Source organism: Fukomys damarensis, unplaced genomic scaffold (genome assembly GCF_012274545.1).
Source record: "Fukomys damarensis isolate Sample0158 unplaced genomic scaffold, DMR_v1.0_HiC HiC_scaffold_32, whole genome shotgun sequence".
Taxonomy (NCBI): domain Eukaryota; kingdom Metazoa; phylum Chordata; class Mammalia; order Rodentia; family Bathyergidae; genus Fukomys; species Fukomys damarensis.
The window spans coordinates 23,316,076-23,334,800 of NW_022900944.1; the positions used below are offsets into that span (position 1 = coordinate 23,316,076).

At 47.3% G+C, this 18,725-nt stretch overlaps 1 protein-coding gene across 1 annotated transcript; it reads left to right on the top strand.

The window, feature by feature from the left end:
- Window positions 1-9: 9 nt before the first annotated feature.
- Window positions 10-14,597, top strand: Usb1 (U6 snRNA biogenesis phosphodiesterase 1). The gene is made up of 7 exons (XM_010617212.3): window positions 10-562; window positions 1,528-1,694; window positions 5,050-5,233; window positions 9,309-9,362; window positions 10,729-10,834; window positions 12,578-12,661; window positions 13,673-14,597. Exons 1-7 carry the CDS (start codon window positions 459-461, stop codon window positions 13,775-13,777), a joined length of 804 nt encoding a protein of 267 aa, XP_010615514.1. The 5' UTR covers window positions 10-458; the 3' UTR covers window positions 13,778-14,597.
- Window positions 14,598-18,725: the final 4,128 nt, after the last annotated feature.

Below are 18,725 nucleotides of genomic sequence, written 5' to 3' on the forward strand. Positions count from 1 at the left end.
GGTGCGCAGGGCGGTGTTCGAGCTGCCAGCAGCCACGCTTCGGCTAACCGAAGGAGGGCGCACTTCTCGCGCCTCCGCCGCCGAGCACCGGGGTCCGCCTCTGGCCCGACTCCTGCACCTGACCGGGACCTTCCGGTCTCAACGACTGATGCACCCTGAGCGTTCAGTTTGGCTCTGAGGGGAGGAACCTCGGGGCTCGGACTTTGGACCGGTTTGCGGAGAGGGCTCCGGACCTGTGAGACGGGCACACCACAGCTGCCGAGCCCTGGAGGCTCAGCTCGCGCTCCATTCGCAGCCAGCAGTTGAACAGAGCGCAGCCCCTGCTACCGTCTAGTCGGTCCCGCCTCGAGGCGGTGCTACCGCAGGTCCCGCCCCCGGAGTGCACTTCCGCTCTGCGGAACTCCGGGCACAGGGTGAAGTTGCCTTCCGACCTGACCAGTGGTCGCGGCCGAGGCCCCATGAGCGCCGCGCCCCTGGTGGGCTACAGCAGCAGCGGCTCGGAGGATGAAGCCGAGGCGGCGGTCACCGGGCAGGCTGGCCCGGGGCCTGGGGGCCACTGCCGGTGAGGAGCGAAGAAGTCTTTCGGGGAGACGGGGTTTCTCTTGAGACCCGGGCAGTACCTGAGCGTCTGAGGGTGGACGGGGGTTCGGGACGGCTTCCGGGGAAGGAAAAGGGTTACAGACGAAGGAGGATCCGGAAGGCTCCTCTGGGCGGAACCCCGGAGTGCCCCTGCCCGGCTGGGGCATGGTTAGGAGGCAGGGCACTACGAAATCCGCGCCCTTTATCCCCTGGAGTGCGACACTGTACCACCCTACTTCTCTTTCCTCACTGGACCATAGTTGCAGTAATAATAGCTAAATTGTATGGAGAGTTTTTTAATTCATCTAATATTCACTGAACACCTATATCTGAACCAGACTGGAGACTCCAGCAAATAAAAAAAGATCAAATCCTCTTATGTGATAAGGCGTTAGATTTTTTTTTTATTTTTAATTTTTTTTTTTTTTTTTTTTGGTACGGGGGATCAAACTCGGCACCTTGAGCTTGCGAGGCAGGCAGCAGAACCACTGAGCTAAATCCCTGGCCCCAAGGCCTTGGATTCTTAAATACCTATCCTTGCCAAGTACTTTACAAGTAGTACCTCACTTGACCATACAATGGGTCTATCAAGTAGAAATAGTCTTCACACATAAGGAAACTGATGTATGCATACAAGGGTACATCCTCTGTTCAAGATCACAGAACTGCTGTTCCACCTCAGATCTGTCCAACCAGGGAATGTGACCTTTGAAACACATTGCTGACAGCCCAAGGTGATTCCCATAGGGACCAAGTTCCCTGCTAAGTTCTTTCCAAAGTTGGGTGACCCCAGGGTGGCTGTGTGGCTTTTTAAAAGCTACTTCCCTTACCTGCATGGAAATCCACACTGAGTCACTGTGTATTAAGTGTCACAACTTTTACCATATGTACAGAGTTAGAGAATGCTAAGAGGATAAATGTGCTTTTTTTTTTTTTTTTTAATTGTAGTGTCCAAAGCCCCCTTTCCAATGAGAGGTTTCCAGTACCTGACAGTGTATTGAACATGTTCCCGGGCACAGAGGACGGACCTGAGGATGACAGTGCAAAGCACGGGGGACGAGTGCGTACCTTTCCCCACGAGCGTGGCAACTGGGTCACCCATGTCTATGTACCATGTGAGTCATGCATATATGGAAGACAAATGGCTGAGACCAATAGGTGCCTCTTGGGAGGAAGAAACCATGGGCCCTTCGTGTGCTGGGTTTACATCCTACCCCACCTGATGAGCAGCTAGGCAAAAAATGCCCAGGCTTCAGTGTTAGACCCTACTCTACTACCCACTATTCTGGGTGTCTTTTATTAATTAGTCTGTTTCCTCACCTCTAAACTGAGGATAATAGTAATACCTATCTCCTAGGAAGATTAAATCAGATAATCTATGTCAAGTGTTAACACGGTACACAGAATAAATAGTGGCTCTTAGTATTTTGTGTAGCCTCACCCATTACCAGCATCTAGAATGGTACATTTGTCACAGCTGATGCCTACATTGGCACCCGCAGGGTTCACTCTTGGTGTTGTGCATTCTATGCGTTTGGGCAAATTTATAAAGACTTGTATCTACTTATATACCATATAGAGTAGTTTCACTGCCCTAAGAGTCCTGTGTTCTCTGCTTGTCATGTCTCTCCTCTGACCCCTGTTAATCACTGACCTTTTAACCATCTCTGTGGTTTGCTTTTCCCAGAATGTCACATAGCTGAGATCAGTAAATATGTAGCATTTTCATCTTGGCTTCTTTCATTGAATAGTATGCATCTAAGGTTCCTTCATGTCTTGTCATGTCTTGCCAGCTCCTTTCTTTTTAACCCTAAATAATATTCCATTGTCGGAATGTGCCATAGTTTGTAGCCTACTAAAGGATGTTTTAGTTGCTTCCAAGTTTTGGCAATATGAATAAAGCTGCTACCTACATTTGTGTGGACACGTTTTCAACTTTGGGTACTAGGAATATGATTGTGTGGACACGTTTTCAACTTTGGGTACTAGGAATATGATTGCTGGATTGTATGGTAACAGTGTGTTTAGCTTTTTAAAGAAACCCCTGAGCTGCCTTCCACCATGGCTGTACCACTTTATACCACACCAGCATAAATAAGAGCTCCATTATTTCACACCCTCCCCGACACTGGTGTTGTCAGTGTTCTAATAGGTGTAAAGTGGGACCTCACCATTGTCACTTAGCTGTGTTTCCCTATGACATATGACTTGGCACCATCTTTTTGTATGCTTTTTGCTATCTGTATATCTTCTTCACTGAGATGTATATTAAGGTTTTGGACTTATTTCTTGATTGAGTTGTTTTCTTATTGTTGAATTTTAAAATTCTCTACTTCTTAGTACTCCTTATCAGATATATCTTTTGCAAATATTCTCCCAATTCTCTTGGAAAGCTTTTTTTTTTTTTTTAGTTCTATTTTGTTTGGTTTGGTTTTTTGTTGTTGGTGGTTGTTTATGGTAGTGAGGATTGAACCCAAGTCCTTCACACCAATCTACATCCCCAGGCCCTTTTCATTTTTGATTTTGAGACAGGATCTTGCTAAATTGCCCAAATTGGGCTTGAACTTGCAATCCTTTGCCACAGCCTCTCAGAATGCTGGGATTACAGGTATGCGCCACCATGCTTAGATTGTCTTTTTATTCTCTTGACAGTGTCTTTCACAGAGCAGAAAAATTTAAGTTTAAAGAAATATATCATCACTTCTAATAACTAATAAATGATTTAGCAATCAGAATATGGACTACCCATATTCATACCATCACTACCAGCTTTTGGTTTTGTTGATTTTCTCTGTAAGTTTTCTATTTTAAATTTCATTGATTTTTGCTCTAGTTTTTATTACTTTTCTTTTGCTTACTTCGAATTGAATTTCCTCATCTTTTTCTAGATTGTTAAAGTGGAGGCTTAGATGACAGACTTTAGATCTTTAAAAATATGCTTTAATGCTTGTTTTTTTATATGTATTGTTCCAAGCACTTCTTTTATTGTATTTTACAAGTTTTGACAAGTTATTTTTTTCACTTAGTTAAAAGTGCTGTATTTATAAACTTCCAAAATTTTCTTTCTAACCCATGTAGTACTTAGAAGAGTATGTTTAATTTCTAAGCATCTGGGCATTTTCTGGCTGATCTTTCTGTCATTGATTTCTAGTTCACTTCCATTGTGGCCTGAAATCAGACACTATGATTCTAGTTTTTAAAATTTGTTACAGAGTTCTGATGTTTGCTGTATCTCTATAAAGAATATTTTTGTCTATTGCTACGGGTTCTTGTTTGTTGAGGGGTTGTTTATTTGGGTTTTTTTAAATGTTTTTGGTGTCAGGGATCGAACTCAGGACCTTACACTTGCGAGGCAGGCAATGGAACCACTGAGCTAAATCCCCGGCCCATTTGTTTTTTATTTTTTTGAGACAGGGTCTCACTGTATAATTCATACTGCCCTTCCACTCAATGTATAACCCAGGCTGGCCTCGCAGTCATGGTGATCTTCCTGCCTCAGCCTCTTCAGTGCTGGGATTACAGAAGTACACCACCATGCCAGGCTGTTAGGTCTTACATTGTTTTCTTCATAGCTGGACATGATGTACCGTGTAAGCACCATGATAAGTGGGCCTTCAGTAAGATGAGGAGGGGGAGCATGCAGTACCCATGGGATCAGGTCCCGTCTTCTGGTGAGCCAGAGCCTCTGCACTGTGACCTTCTCACAGGCTATTTGGATTTTGCCCTTCTCAGATGGGACAGGAAGACTAGAGGCAGCTGGAGTTGGGTGTTTCCCTTCCCCCAGAGTTAAGCTCTGATAAAAGCCCAGAACATTAGGATGTGGTGAGAGTTTTTCCTAAGGTAAACCTTGGTAAGAAAAACAGTTTCCACTATTTCTAATGGTTTCTTTTCAGTCTCCTGCCAGAAGTACAAGAGGATTTTTCTCTGAAATTCTATGAAAATGTTGTAGAGCTCCAGGAGATAAACTTCACAGTGTGGGTGTTGCTCTGTGGGTCCTCCTGGAGCTTCCAGCTTTTCATTTCTACATCCTGAGTCTCCAGCAGTTTGTTACCATTGACCATTAGAGGCCTGATCCTTGTTCTGGCAGATTTCATCTCGTGTTTCTGGTCACCTAATTTCAAGGTCTCTGTATCCACCTGTGGCTCTCTCACTTCTCTTACAGATCTAGGAAGAGCTACTGCTTTTTTAGTTTCTTGAGCATTTTACTTGTTAGAATGGGGAGACAACTTCCAAGCTGCTTATATGCCAGATGGAAACCAGAAGTCCTCTGTACATTTCTTGTGTACTTGAATCTTTACAATGAGCACATGTTTCTTAGCAGAAATACACATTACAACATGATTAAGCAATACAGACACAGGCTACTGTCAGAATGAGAGTAATAAGGATTTTTCTGCCTTCTGAGCTTCTTCAGGCAGCCGTGACACCATAGCTAAGATAACGGCCCACCCTCTCCACTCTGCCCTCCAGATGAAGCCAGGGAGGAGTTCCCAGATCTGCTTGACGTGCTGCTGCCCCATGCCCAGGCCTATGTGCCGCGGCTGGTGAGGATGGAGGCATTCCACCTCAGCCTGTCTCAGAGTGTGGTTCTGCGCCACCATTGGATCCTTCCTTTTGTGCAAGCTCTGAAAGACCGCATGGCCTCCTTTGAAAGGTGAGTGCTTCCCTCTGCCTCTCAGATCCCTCCCCTCTAAGGCTCCTCTCCTGAGCTACTGTGAGCCTAGAAATGTGGGGTTGACATCATTCCTTTGAACAGATCAGAACCAACGGCTAGAACATGGTCCAACTCTGGGCTGCCTACTGTCCATCTCATCCTGTGTGACCTTGGTTATGCCACATAAGCTCTTGGTAACACCAGTTCCTTATGTGCTATTAAGGAAAATCCTGCTATCTTTCTTTAAACATTGACTCAGTATTCCCAACACTTCTGTGGCCAGATTTATGAGTCACACCAACCAGTTCTGTACCTCTCCAGACATCATTTGGGTACTCTACAACTGAATTCAGCTCTGACACTGCTGAGCCCTCACGGGGCTCTGTCCCCAAGACTGCCTCCCACTTCAGATGCCAACTGCATGTATTGAGTCCCCAGGTTTCTCACAATGTCAGTCTGATTTCACCACAAATTAGGGGTTGCAATGACCCTTCTCAGGTGTGATCATTTGCTAAAACGATCACAGAACTGAGGAAAACAATTCACTTCCTATATCACTGATTTATTATGAAGGATTTTTGAAGGATACAAATAAACATCCAGACGAAGAGATATATAGGGTGAGGTCTGGAAGGGTCTCAAGCATAAGCAGTTGTGTCTCAGAGTTTCAGGATGCTACTCCCCAGAATATAGATGCATTCTTGTTCACCAGCAGAAGCTTTCGTGGCCCTGTCCATTGGAGTTTTTGTGGAGGCTTGAGTATGTAGGCATGATTGATTATTAACTCTGCTCTTTTCCCCTCCATGGAAGACAGGGCTGTGGAGCTGAAAGTTCCAAGCTTCCAGTCTGGTTTGCTCTTTCTGATTACCCTCCCTCATCCAGGAGCCCACCAGTAGTTGCCCTTGAGAGCAAAACCCACTCCTATCACCCAGAAAATTCCCAAGGATTTAGGAGTTCTGTGTCAGGAACAAGGGTCAAACACTAAATAATGGAACAGAAGATGCTCTTAGCACCCCTACCACTTAGGACAGTACAGGGGTTTAGGAACTCTGTGTCAGGAGTAATATTTCTCATTATTCATATCTGCATATAGTCAATAGGATGGTGGCTGCCTCAGAAGGAGCTTGTAGGTGAAATGAGATCATGTGTACCCTGAGCATGGTTCCCTGTAGAGGGTCAGAACTGGATCCCACTTCTGCTTTGGTGTGCCAGCCTATATATATATATAAACTATTCCATACATCTACAGAAATGTCTTTCCTGTCACACGTGACCAGATCAGAACCCTGCTCTTTTCTTTTTGTGTGTGTGTGTGTGTGTGTGTGTGTACCAGGGATCGAACTTACCACCTTTCACTTGTGAGGCAGGCAGCTGCACCACTGAGCTAAATCCCTGGCCCCAGAACCCTGATCTTTCTCACCTAGAATTGCTCAGAGGGACTTTCTTTTCCTGTGTCTTTTTACAGCCATGAAACTGATTTCCCTTGTCCTCATATTCAGTCATTCCAATGCCCATCTTCCCTCTGGAGTCCAAGTTCCAGCAGGACTATAACTTCTCTCTGAATGACCCTACTACTTTTTTCCAAGTGCTCTGCTTAATTACCCTATCAAATAGATGCTTGCGGTGTGATTGGGCAGGAACCAGGAAGCCCAGAGAAGAGCTCTCTTAAAGTTCTCTCATTCTTCTTAAGGCTGGTACTAGAAAGTGCCTAAGAAGCCATCCAGGTGGTGGTTTCTGGTTTTTCATCTGTGTAGCCTTTCTTCAGATGAGGTGTTATACACACGTCCACTATGTAGATTCATGAGACAGAAATGGAAGCCTTCTAGCCAAAGCCCCACCCTACCAGCTCAGAATGCCCTGGGCCTGGGAATTCCATAGCCCAGCTCCACCCAATTGGAAAACTTTTCTGTAATTGATCCTTTTCTGAGGGATGGAGAAGGAAAGGATTTGCCCCAATCTAATCAGTTGACCAGAGAAAAAGAACTAAAACTCATCTCCACACAGTCCATCTCTCCCTTTTTTGATTTCATTATCAAATTTACCGAGCCAGATGTATATATCAGGACTCTTAATCACAAGTGTCAGAAACCCAACCCAAATTGCTTTAACATGAAGGAGTTTGACAGAAATGTTCAGAAGTCACACTGGCTTTGTACATGAGTGGATGGTGGTGACCAGTGTCAGATGGCACCTTTTCTGTCTCAGCTCTGTCTCCCTCCGGGTTGGCTTCCTTCCCACAATGACAAAGCCACCAGCATCTGCAGGGTGATGCCGCCTGGAAAGGTGAGGATTAGCTTCACCAAAGTCATGGAATGACTTTGACTGTCTGACGTGGCATCCATGCTCTTTTTGTGAGTAGTTTTAAAAGCCCTTTCTCCACTCTGTGAGAAAGCTTCCCTTACCCCGCTGGACAAAAGTGGCATACCATCCTTTGGTGAAAATGACAGCCTGCTTCAGAAGAGCAAATGAAGTGTGAAGGCGGCCCTGGTGGGATGACTAAGGCTTTGGGCCCCCTGCTGATACTGGTTCTTTACTTGGGTAAGCCCCTGGCTGGGGTCTCTGGCAGCTCTGCCCAAGGACCATTGATTACAAGAGGCATTGGTCCCTGGGGGGCATGTATGAGACTGTTCCTTTGCTCACTTGGGGGCCAGAGAACAGTCCTTGGGTTGCTGAGTTGGCTCCCTCTAACAAGATGCATCTGATGCTGTCCTCAGTTTCCAGCCCTGTGTCCAGAGTGAAACCAGACCAGCTGTGGTGTCTCAGAGTTAGACTGTCATTTTGAGCCTAAAATGACCAAGAGTAGCCATTGCACCCCTGATTCTATTACTGCAACTGAGGGACTGCTCTGCTCCTATGGGCCAGCCCTAGGTCAGGTGCCCATCCCTGGAGTAGGGGTGGGGAAGAGTGGTGTCCACTGCCGAATACTTGTCAGACCTCCTTGCAGAGCTCTTTAAAAATCTATGTGGAACCAATTTCCCTGTGGTTCCCTTATCTCTGTTTTTCCCAGAAAGGGATGCATCAGGAGGTGGACAGCTGAATGAGGAAGGGGAAAGTAGGTGGCTGACTTCACATCCCTGGGCAAGTTGGCTGTGAGGCTCTCTGCAGCATGCTCTGTATGGCCTTCCCTCAGCTGCGTGAGGCCTCTGGCCCAAGCCTGGGAAACCATCTTTGCCTGTGATGAGACTTGCCGGTTGGTCATGTGGGGCAAGAAGGCAGTCTGCCCTCTGAGATCTCCAGTGCCGAGTGAATACAGCCAGCACTCACCTGCTGGTTCTTACTGCTCCCTTTGTGGCTCATCTGAGTGGTGAGTGCCAGGTGCTTCTGCCTGGTTTTCACTCCCAACATAGAAGCACGTCAGTAAAGCATCACAGGTGAGAACGAGGGCTTTGTGATCAGGTGAACTGAGGTTTGAATCCTGCCTCACCAAATTCAATCTCACCAAGCTTCAGTTTCCCTGTCTGGAAAATAGGTATAATTATGCTGTTTCCCCCACACACACAGTGTTGTGTGACAATTCCACGGGGTGACATGCACCAAGCCCTTAGTTCAGCCCTTGGCACATGAAAAATATTCTTATTATTTCTTAGATTAAGTAATTTGTCCTTTTCTTTTTCAACCTGCAAGGAATGAATTGACCCTCAGATGATCTGTTATCACCAACCTGATCACTAAGACTTTCTCATCAGTAAAGTTGAAATGATGTCAAGTTGTCTTGTAGAATGAATTGCTCTTTGTAAATTTTTGTGATGCTATGTGTTACTTGGAAAGGGTGGTTTTAAGGTCTTACCCTGCTCTAATATTTTAAAGTTCAGTTTACTACTTAAATAATGAGGTAAAAATATTAAGTAAAAGATAATTGAATTATATTTTCAAAGTGCTGCCTTTTGGTTGTGTGGGGTTTTTGGTTGCTGCTGCTGTTTTGTGCTGCTGGGGATTGAACCCAGGACCTCAGGAATGCCAGGCAAGCACTCTACTACTGAGCTATACTCCCAACCCCTGTCAAAGTATAATTTTTTAAAACGTGAACTGTTTTTTCTTATTTTTCCTGAAATACGATCTTTCTTCTAAATTTCAGATTCCTCTTTACTGCCAACCGAGTAAAGATTTATACCAATCAGGAGAAGACCAGGTAAGTTCTCCTGACCCTAAGTTTCTACTAGAAGATATTAGGTGCAAATATTGAGGGAAGAGGTGATTTTTTTAAGTGTGGCTACAAGGCAGCCATTCCCAAATATAAAATTTTGTTAACAAAAAGAATGGGGAGGGGATTGGAAGAGGAATACAGAGGTAGAGCAAAGCATCTTGGCATAGGGGAAAAGCCGATGAAGGTAGAGAACCTACTCCTGCCCAGCTTCATCCTCCGTTGTAATACTAGGTTTGCATATTCTCCTCTGTGACCTTCCATTTCCACTGTCCCGTGCCTCTCGATGCATCCATTTTAGGGCAGCCATGATATTCAAATGAGCATAGCAGATTTTTGAGAAATTAAAAGTATTAAAGCAGTTACATGAGCCGGGCATGGTGGCACACGCCTATAATCCCAGCACTCAGGAGGCTGAGGCAGGAGGATCGCTGTGAGTTTGAGACCAGTCTGGGCTACATGGTGAGTTCCAGGTCAGCCTCAACTACATAGTGAGACACTGTCTCAAAAAAAAAAGCAGTTACATGAAAAGAAATTACTATCATCAAGGCTTCAAAGCAAGCTTTCCTGTCCAGTTCTCTCACTGAGCCACCCTCTTCTCTCAATACCTCTGAAAGAGCTCACTGCTTCCTTCATTCTATGCTGCACAAATTTGTTAAGCTGAAAGGTTTCAAGGAGGGAGGAGCCAACTGTGTCAGATACTTCCCAGTGAGTAAAGAGAGGAGGAACTATTGGATTTGGAAATGTGGCAATTTGAACAAAATTTAAAGGGTTAGAGATGAGAGGTGAGAAAGCAGAAACAAAGGAAGAAGACAAACCATTCTTTAAAAATTTTGGACCTGGGATAGAGCTCTGTGGTGCTGCTCCTGCCAGGAAAGTGTGAGGTTCTGAGTTCAATCCTCGGTACCAGAAATTTTTTTTTTTTTTACTGAGAAAGGGATGGGACTGACTGAACATGTGGCTTCTAATAATGAAGGACAGCCTGGCTGGGAATTTGTGGGAAGGAGGCAGATGCCAGAGAGCAGAAACTTGAAGGTGCATGGGATTCAGTAGCAGCAGGAGCCAAAGTAGAGACCATGAGCTAATGGCCTTGGAGACTTAGCAGTGGTGGAAGAAGGTGTCCCTGCAAGGGTTACTAGATGCAGGGAAGGAGGAGACACTTGGGTTAGAACTGGAAAGGGAAAGTTTAAAGTCGGGAGGGGGAGGATGGAAACTACCAGGTAGATGGGGTGAGGCCATGGCCCAGACCTCTAGGCTTTTGGTCTGGTTTGTCCTCAGCCCCTGCTTAGATGGTTTATGCTCTCAGAGGCTACACCTCATACCCATGTTGTCTCTATCTCTGCCTCTTCCCCAGGACTTTTGTTGGGCTTGAGGTCACCTCAGGGTATGCCCAGTTCTTGGACTTGGTTTCAGAAGTGGACAGAGTCCTGGAGGAATTTGACCTTACCACTTTCTACCAGGTAATGAACTGGGTTGGAGATAATGAGTAGAGATAATTATTGTTTCTTCAGGGGGGCTGCTGCCTCTCCATTGGCCTTTTATAAGTGGATTAAAACCATCCATCAAGAAGTCTTCAACAGAGACAAACCAAAGAGTTCTCCAGAACTTTTCCCTTGTGGAGTGTCCCAAATGCCAGTACACAGAGGACACAACCCTGGGCAATGAGGGTTTGAGATGTGTGGCTGGACGCAGCCCATCCAAAGTTCATAATTTTTTTTTTTAGACAGTTTCTCACCATGTAGTTTAGGCTGTCTTTGAACTGTGTATCCCAGACTGGCCTCAAACTTGCAGTAATCCTCCTACCTCAGCCTTCCAAATGCTGGAATTACAGGCATGCACTAGCATGCTCAGCTCACAGTTTTTAAAACCTGTTTCCATACTTTATTTTGTTTTGTTCTTTTTTTTGGTACTGGGGATCGAACTTGGGTCCTTGCGCTTGAAAGGCAGGCAGTGGAACCACTGAGCTAAATCCCTGGCCCTCCATACTTTAAATGTGCTCAAGACTTGTGCCTTCTACTTCAAAATATATCCATGTAGGGCCAGAAATTTAGCTCAGTGGCACCATGCCTGCCTTGAAAGCACAAGGTCCTGAGTTCAAGGAACAAAAAAAAAAATGTATCCATGTATATTTTATATTTCCTAAGTAGTAGTTATCCTCAACATTGTTGTTGTTGTTGTTTTAGTTTTGTTTTGAGACAGGGTCTCACTATGTAGTTGAGACTGACCTGGAACTCACTATGTAGCCAGGCTGGTCTTGAACTCACAGCGATCCTCCTGCCTCAGCCTCTCAAACGCTGGGATTACAGGCATGTGCGACCACGCCTGGCTGTCCCCAACATTTTTAATGAAACTGACCCCTAGGAAGAGTAGCTTCACGTGCTTTATTGTACCTGCCCTGTGCTCTCCAGCCCTGTACTTGGACTCAGGTTGAGTATCAAGGTTTTAATAAAGGGCTATAGGTTCGATTTGATGTATTTTTTTTTAAAACTATGCTGAGTATGTAAGTATGATTTTGAATGGAGATAATTATTGTTTCTTCAAAATTTTAGATATTTTGGGTTTTGTTTCTTTGAAAAGTATGATTATCTCCTAGGATGTTCTAGATCAGAAAATAGTCAGAGCCTATGTTCTCTTCCATGTCCCCAGATCTGAATTTAAAGGAAAGCCTAACATCCTACCTTAGTTAGCTCAGGCCGCCACAATAAAATATAGTCTGGATAGCTTCAACAACAGAAATTCATTTTCTCACATAAGAGAGGGTAGAAGTCAACGATCAGGGCAAGAGCATGATTGGTTTCTGATCAGGGCTGTCTCACTGTGCCCTCACCTGGGGGAGGGAAGGAAAGAGGACTACACATGCTCCCAGTGTCTTCTTCTAAGGGCACTCATCCTATCCTAAGCCCCACCCTCACGACCTCTTCTCACCCTAATAACCTCCCAAAGGCTGCATTTCCAAACACCATCACATGGCAGGCTAGGCCTTCAGTATATGAATTTGGTGGCAGTTTGTAGCACGGACCAACCAGGCTATTTTGTCTGTCTGTGCAGGGTGCTTGGGATCAGCACTGAGAGTCTAATCTCTCACAGGGAAGGCCAGGGATCCAGTAGAGATAACTTGACAGCTCTTGTCACAGATGTACAGTGCTGGCTGGGCTGGCTGTGACGTCCAGGTGATGGCCTGCCTTCCTGTTTATCCTTTCCAGGACCCTTCATTCCATATCAGTCTGGCCTGGTGCGTGGGAGACGCCTGTCTTCAGCTGGAAGGGCAGTGCCTGCAGGAACTACAGGTGAATTCACAGGGCAGGTGTACAGAGGGTGCTGAACTCCAGAAATAACGTCAGGGACATTGGGGAGGGGAAAGATTAGATATACGTATCTGACTCCCCAAGAAACCAGTAATGTGGCAGGAGCCTCACAGCACTCTGAAAGTGTGGCTCCTGGACTAGAAGCATCAGCAGCCCCTGAAGGCTGGATAGCAATATGTGCTTTGGCCCCACCCCAGACCAAAGAAAAGAGAATTGCATTTTCACAAGCTTGCTAAGGACTTGCGTGCACTGCCCTAGAACAGCGATCTGTAATTAGGTCATAGACTTCCCCTGCAGAGCTAGCCTCTTACACGTCAGTGGCTTGGGCCCGGAAGGTGCTGGAAATGGCAGAGTGTACCAGTGTAAGGAACACGCAGCCCTTAGAGCCTATCATGTTTTGATAAGTAGATGAAATCGTTTGTCTTCCAGTCGGTGCCCTTGGAGGAGACAGTATACGTGTAGCAGTGACACAGAGCCGGTACTCTTCCTTTGACAGGGAGGCAGTGGGAAATAACGCCACGCAGGAACGTGGCTCAGTGTTGCTAGCACTTCTGTATTTTAAGGGAAGCCAGAAATCTGGATTTTTATTTGCAATTTTCCAACTTTAAATGTTGGCAAGTTTTTTTTAAAACATTTTGCAAGCCAGACAAAATATGTGCAGCCCGTGTAGAGCTTATTCTTAGCCTAATCGTGCAGAAGGCAGAAAACTCCAATTTCTAGCTGTGGTAGACCCGGGTCATGATCCTGGTTTCACTGGTCTCTGAGTTCTGAGCATCCGTGTCCTCATCTGTGAGTTGGGGGATATGGCTAACCTCCCAAGATTGCATAGGGGAGTGGACCAATTCACTGATGCAGGGCCTGGAGCCTACACGGCTTGTGTCTCACTCAGCATTGCCCAGCCTCTGAGGGAGTCTGCTAGGCTGGTTTTGTTCATAGTACCTCTGAGTCTTAGATTCCCTTTAATGACTGTCTTCTCCTGGCTGCTGGCTGAAGGAAATCGTGGATGAGTTTGAAGACTCTGAGATGCTGTTGCGTGTGCAGGCCAAGCAGGTCCGCTGCAAGTCTGGGAACAAGTTCTTCTCCATGCCTTTGAAGTGAGCACCAGAAGCCTTCCTTGTCCCAGGCCTCTCTGCAGGGGCAGATGGCTACAGAGATGGAGGAGTCCCAGGGGGTGCTCCCAGCCTCCCTTTGGGAGGTCCCAGGACAGGTTGGATGCTATGGTGTTGTGGTAATTCTTAGAAGACACCAGTAGAGGGCAGACTGCACTTCTTTATTCTTGCTTTGCAGTTAATAAGCGAAAAGAAAAATAAAATGAGGGTGGAAAGCTCACCTCACTCATGCAGAATCCCCTTGTAGTCCCTCTAAGAACTGCCCCTCTCCTCCCACTTCCCTCTGCAGTGAATTCTGTTTTGATGCCATTGGCCTCATATCAGGGTTTTTTAAAACTGTACTGTGGCTCATCCCTGTCAAGAAGGGAGAGAGGGTGTTTCAGCAGGTTGAAGTGTCTTTTATTATTTAGTTTGACTCTCACCCACTTCCTATGGCAGCAGAGGCCATTTCAGGGCCAAGGTATACAGCTGCTAATTTGTGGTTTGGCGTCAGTTTTCTCCGTTCCTTCCTCCTACTCACCCTAGCCAGGTGCCTGGGGAGACCTGAGCAGATGTTTCATTTTGGCCTGGCCATGGCTGGAAGCCAGGCCTCCAACCCTCTGTGACCTCTGGCTTCCCAATTAATTTTCCCAAAGAGGCAGAAGGCTGCCTTCGCCAGTCAATTCTGCTGCCTCCTCCTGCTCCCTGTAGCCTGTGCACTCTGAAGGGACATGGAGGGGAAGCCAGGGATGCAGAGGATTTTTGTCAACAAGCCCTCACCGAGGTAAAGAACCATCTCTGTCCAGTTGTCATCTGGATTTCTGGTGATAGGTGAAGAAATATTTTTGTTACAATTTTAAATTATGTTCATCAAATAAAAATTGTGCTTTTTATTTGGGACCTTGTTTTACATTGCTTCTATTTACTGAGGTGAGAGATGGGTTTTCCACAGCCTCTTCAGCTGTGCTTCACAGTGTGTGCGCGTGTTGGGGGGCGTTCTCTGAAGTCTCTGTTATGACTCTGCGGTGGGCTTGGGAGGCACTGGCAGTGCCTCAGTAGAGGGGGAGGTTTACCCCATCTGCCATGTCTGCACTCAGTCTGCACAGGGCTGGGCATGTCACAGGGGTCGCACCCCCATTACTCACGGGTATAAGCGCAGACATTTAGACTTACGCTGTTACAACACTCAGTCCTTTCTGAGACCTTCTCATCTGCTCTTCCCGGCAAAACCCTGAAAAATAAACAGGGCAGAAATGATTACTGTTTTATGGAGAAACAGGTTAAGTGAATTGCCTGGGGGGATGAGAAATCAAGGTAATGGCCTGACTCAGCCCTAACCTCCCTCCTGCTCTGGCACAGCTAGGTGCAGCAGCCCTTGGCCCGCCTCTTCTCAGGCTGGAGAGAAGGCATGCAGAGGGGGGCTGTCATCTGGCTGTGCCCTGGCAACTGTGCCTTTTCCTGACCCAAGAAATCACACTCGTGCCTTGTTCCCCCAACACTGCCACACTGATTTGCTGACTCCAACTGACTAGTTGCTTGCTTTTTTGGCATTTGAGGTCACTGAAGAGGAAGAGAAAGCCAGGCATTTTCTAGCTTGCACGCAACATGGTAACTGGCTGTGCAGCCTACATTACTGACACCTGCGTGGTGCCAGGCCCTGAATTGTGTACCTGGATAAATGAGAGGAGGTCTGGCCTTCTGGGTACTCACCATGGGGAGTGCAGGCCAGGTTCTCAGAGGGGATTCCCCACCCCCAACTTTGCCCCTCCCAAAATGAACTGGTGCTCCCCTGAGGGAGGATGCAGTTTGGGATTCTCTCTGCCTGTGGATGGGATTAGAATGCAGTCACTTTGAGAATCGGCCAAGATCAATAAGTGGCTCCTCAGTGGAGAGTGGAGGTGGCAATGGAGGAAAGAAGCAGGAGCTTCGCTGAGGTGGGGGTTGGGCAGTAGGGGCTTGGCCAGCACCCAGACATCGAGCGAGCCTCAGAACAGTGCGTGTTTAGCCAGTGCTCCCGCTGACAGTGCAGAAGCAGCTGCAGCTCTTCCATAAGAGGAGATGTGCTCCTGCGAACCAGGAGACAGCTCTGAGACAGAAGGCAAGACTGCAGCACGCTGGGGTCCACCCCGAAGGGGTGGCACACAAGAAACCTCTTGGTGGGAGTTTTATCACACCAGGGAGAATACAAACCCAACACATCTGGCCTCGGTGTCCTCAGCCGTTCCCCAAAGATCAGGGAAATGATCATGTCACAGCCTTACTGGCCTATGCCCACCTGGCCAGTCACCTCCACAGCCCTCTCTATCACCTCCACAGACCACCCCAGCTTTGTTTCCAAAGGCGAGGGCAATTATCTCCACTTGTTTGTTTATTCTTTGTCTTGGCGCCAGGAGTCGCCAGGACTGCCTGGTTACCCAGCCAGGCCTGGTTTGCCTGCCTTGCAGTGTGCCAACCACTGAAACACTGAGTTTACAAGAAGGTTAGTTTATCCACGAGGCAGTCAAATGTGAGGAGGCAGGGGTCCCAAGTCTCAAATCTGCTTCCCCAAGGACAGGGTTTCAGGTGTACAGAGCAGAGAAGCAGGATGATCTGAGGCATGGGGAAAGGTGACGAGGCAGGGAAAAGTGAAGTCCTCAGTGGTCTGCAGTCATTTCATGGCTCTGCCTAGGACACATGCTCTCAGGGCGGAGTATTTGGCCCTCTGATGTCGGAATGCCACTCAATGGACACCTGCACAGGCCCACTGGAAGCATGGTTTGTGCTACCTTCACATCACTGAAAAACAACTTAGCCGTTATAGCCTTGACCCATACCTCAGAGGTGTTACCTATAGCAAACCTAATGGGCATATACCGCTTAGCTCTGTGATCGCTAAAATTGGTGATAAAAGCGAGTAACAAAAAAAAAAAAAAAAGCAAGTGAAGCTAGAGGGTTTATTCTTGGTTGCAGCCTCCCCTTTGATGGCAGAAACCAGGTAGCTGAGGGAGAGGAGTCCTGGGCCTAGTTGTAGCCCATAGCAACTGAACAAGAGACCTCGTCTACTAGCTTGGTCAGAACCCTCCTTTTACAAATGAGGAAACAAACCCTCAGAAATCATCCAGGAAATTAGGGTGTGGGCAGGAGCCCAGTGACCTGATGTCTAATTCTGGGCTTTTTGTACAACCCCTCGTACCACATCAGCCCTTCAACATAAAACTGTGCTATGAAATGTCATGTGTAGACTTTGATTCAAGACTCCAAAGAAAAGAAAGTGTGCGTGTGGAGGGTGTCAGGGTACAGAGAAAGTGATACTGGTGAAATGTGGATAATGTTCAAAGCTAGTTAAGGAAGAGCTGAAGTTTACACATCTCAGTCCCATGCTGGTTCCTTCACATCTTGGGTGCTGGCTAAACTAGAAATGTAGTCGCCTTGTGATGTCTGTATATATAAACTCACCTTGGCTCAACTCACAGAAGTCAGAACCAATCATTGGGAACCTGTCATAAAGGAAGCCATTTCCTTAAGATAGGAGTGACCCCATAAGGGACCTCCAAAAGAGAGGGCAATCACCAGACTCTTAAAAATCACAGACCTCTTAAAAATGCTGCTCATATTCCTGGGCTCCTTTCTTACTTGGTAGCCCCATAAACACATTTTTTTTTAATTGCTGGTAATAAACATTGTGAAAGATTGCAACTCCAGGGTTGCCCTCTGGGCACAGTCTCAGCGACCTTTGACCCAGGCACCCTAGCTCTGACTTCCAGCACCCACAAGGCCCAGGTCTTAGGGTTCCCGGAATAGAATTAAATCAAGCTCCACAGGAAGAGTTGCCCACCATCCTAGCTCTGTCAGGGCCACACAGTCCCACTTCACATGCATGTAATAGTGGCCAAGCAGGCCAAGGATTTAGCTCAGTGGTGCTGCCACCTGCCTCGCAAGCATAAGGTCCAAAGTTTAATCCCTGGTACCCCCACCCCCCAAAAAGGTGGCCAAGGGAAGAATGACTTCTGTTTAGAAACAATGTGTGCAGACCAGGACCACATTTCCAACAATTTGCCCCATGTTCCAGATAAAGACACGGAGCCTCAAAAAATTATGTTCAACATCCAGACAGCAGGTAAATGGGAATGCAGAGCAGAAATTGTGCCACTCCTGACCCTACATTCCATCAGTCACCCCGTCCACTCCAAGTGCCCAGCCTCTCACTTTGCCACGGAAAGGCCACACACTGGGGCTTGTATGTTTTTGTTTTTGTTTTCCTGAACCAGGGATCGAACTCAGGACCTTGCACTTGCAAGGCAAGTGCAGCGCCACTGAGCTAAATCCCTGGCCCTATGCTGGGGCTTTTGAAGCCAGACCTCTGGGCCAACAAACTTTCAGAGGTTCTGTTTTGTTTGCTTTGCTTTGTTTTTAATAGCTCAAAACAGTACTTCGGCTCCTCCTTGCCCACCTCAGCCTCATTCCCCACAGCACGAAAAAGATATTTTTTTCTTTCTTCGCGGGCCAGGAGACCACGCCTTCTTTTGCGCCCTCCCTCTGCGGGGCATCGAGTTGGGGGTCACCCCAGCTCCCCAGAAGCAGGGATGCGAGTGACGCGAGGAAGACTGGAGTAGGCATGCAGCCCTCCACGGAGGGTAAAATGGCCACCCACCTACTGGGGGCTAGACAGCAGGCACCTGCTGTAGCAAGCCTCGCGTTACGGCAGCACCGCCGGCTTCTGCCTAGGTCCGCGAGCTGGGAGCGCACTGGCCCTTTAAGAACAAGCGGCTCACACGCTAGGAGGAGGAGGAGGAGAGGGAGGAGAAGGGCTGGAAGCACCGGGAGCCGCGAGGAACTCGCCGGGGACGTCGGGCGCCGGCTCCTAGGCTCGCTGGCTCGCTCCGACCTGTTCCCTCCGCTCTTCTCGGGACTGCCTGGGGGGACCCGGTCCCTATTTGGGCGCGGCAGCCAGCGGAGTCCCGGGCGGGAGGCGCGCGCTC

Excerpts from the sequence above, each read along its gene's own strand:
- Usb1 (XM_010617212.3), top strand. The coding sequence starts at position 459 with ATGAGCGCCGCGCCCCTGGTGGGCTACAGCAGCAGCGGCTCGGAGGAT. Across the intron at positions 563-1,527 it reads GGGCCTGGGGGCCACTGCCG|TGTCCAAAGCCCCCTTTCCA; the intron begins GTGAGGAGCGAA and ends TTTTAATTGTAG. Across the intron at positions 1,695-5,049 it reads CACCCATGTCTATGTACCAT|ATGAAGCCAGGGAGGAGTTC; the intron begins GTGAGTCATGCA and ends TCTGCCCTCCAG.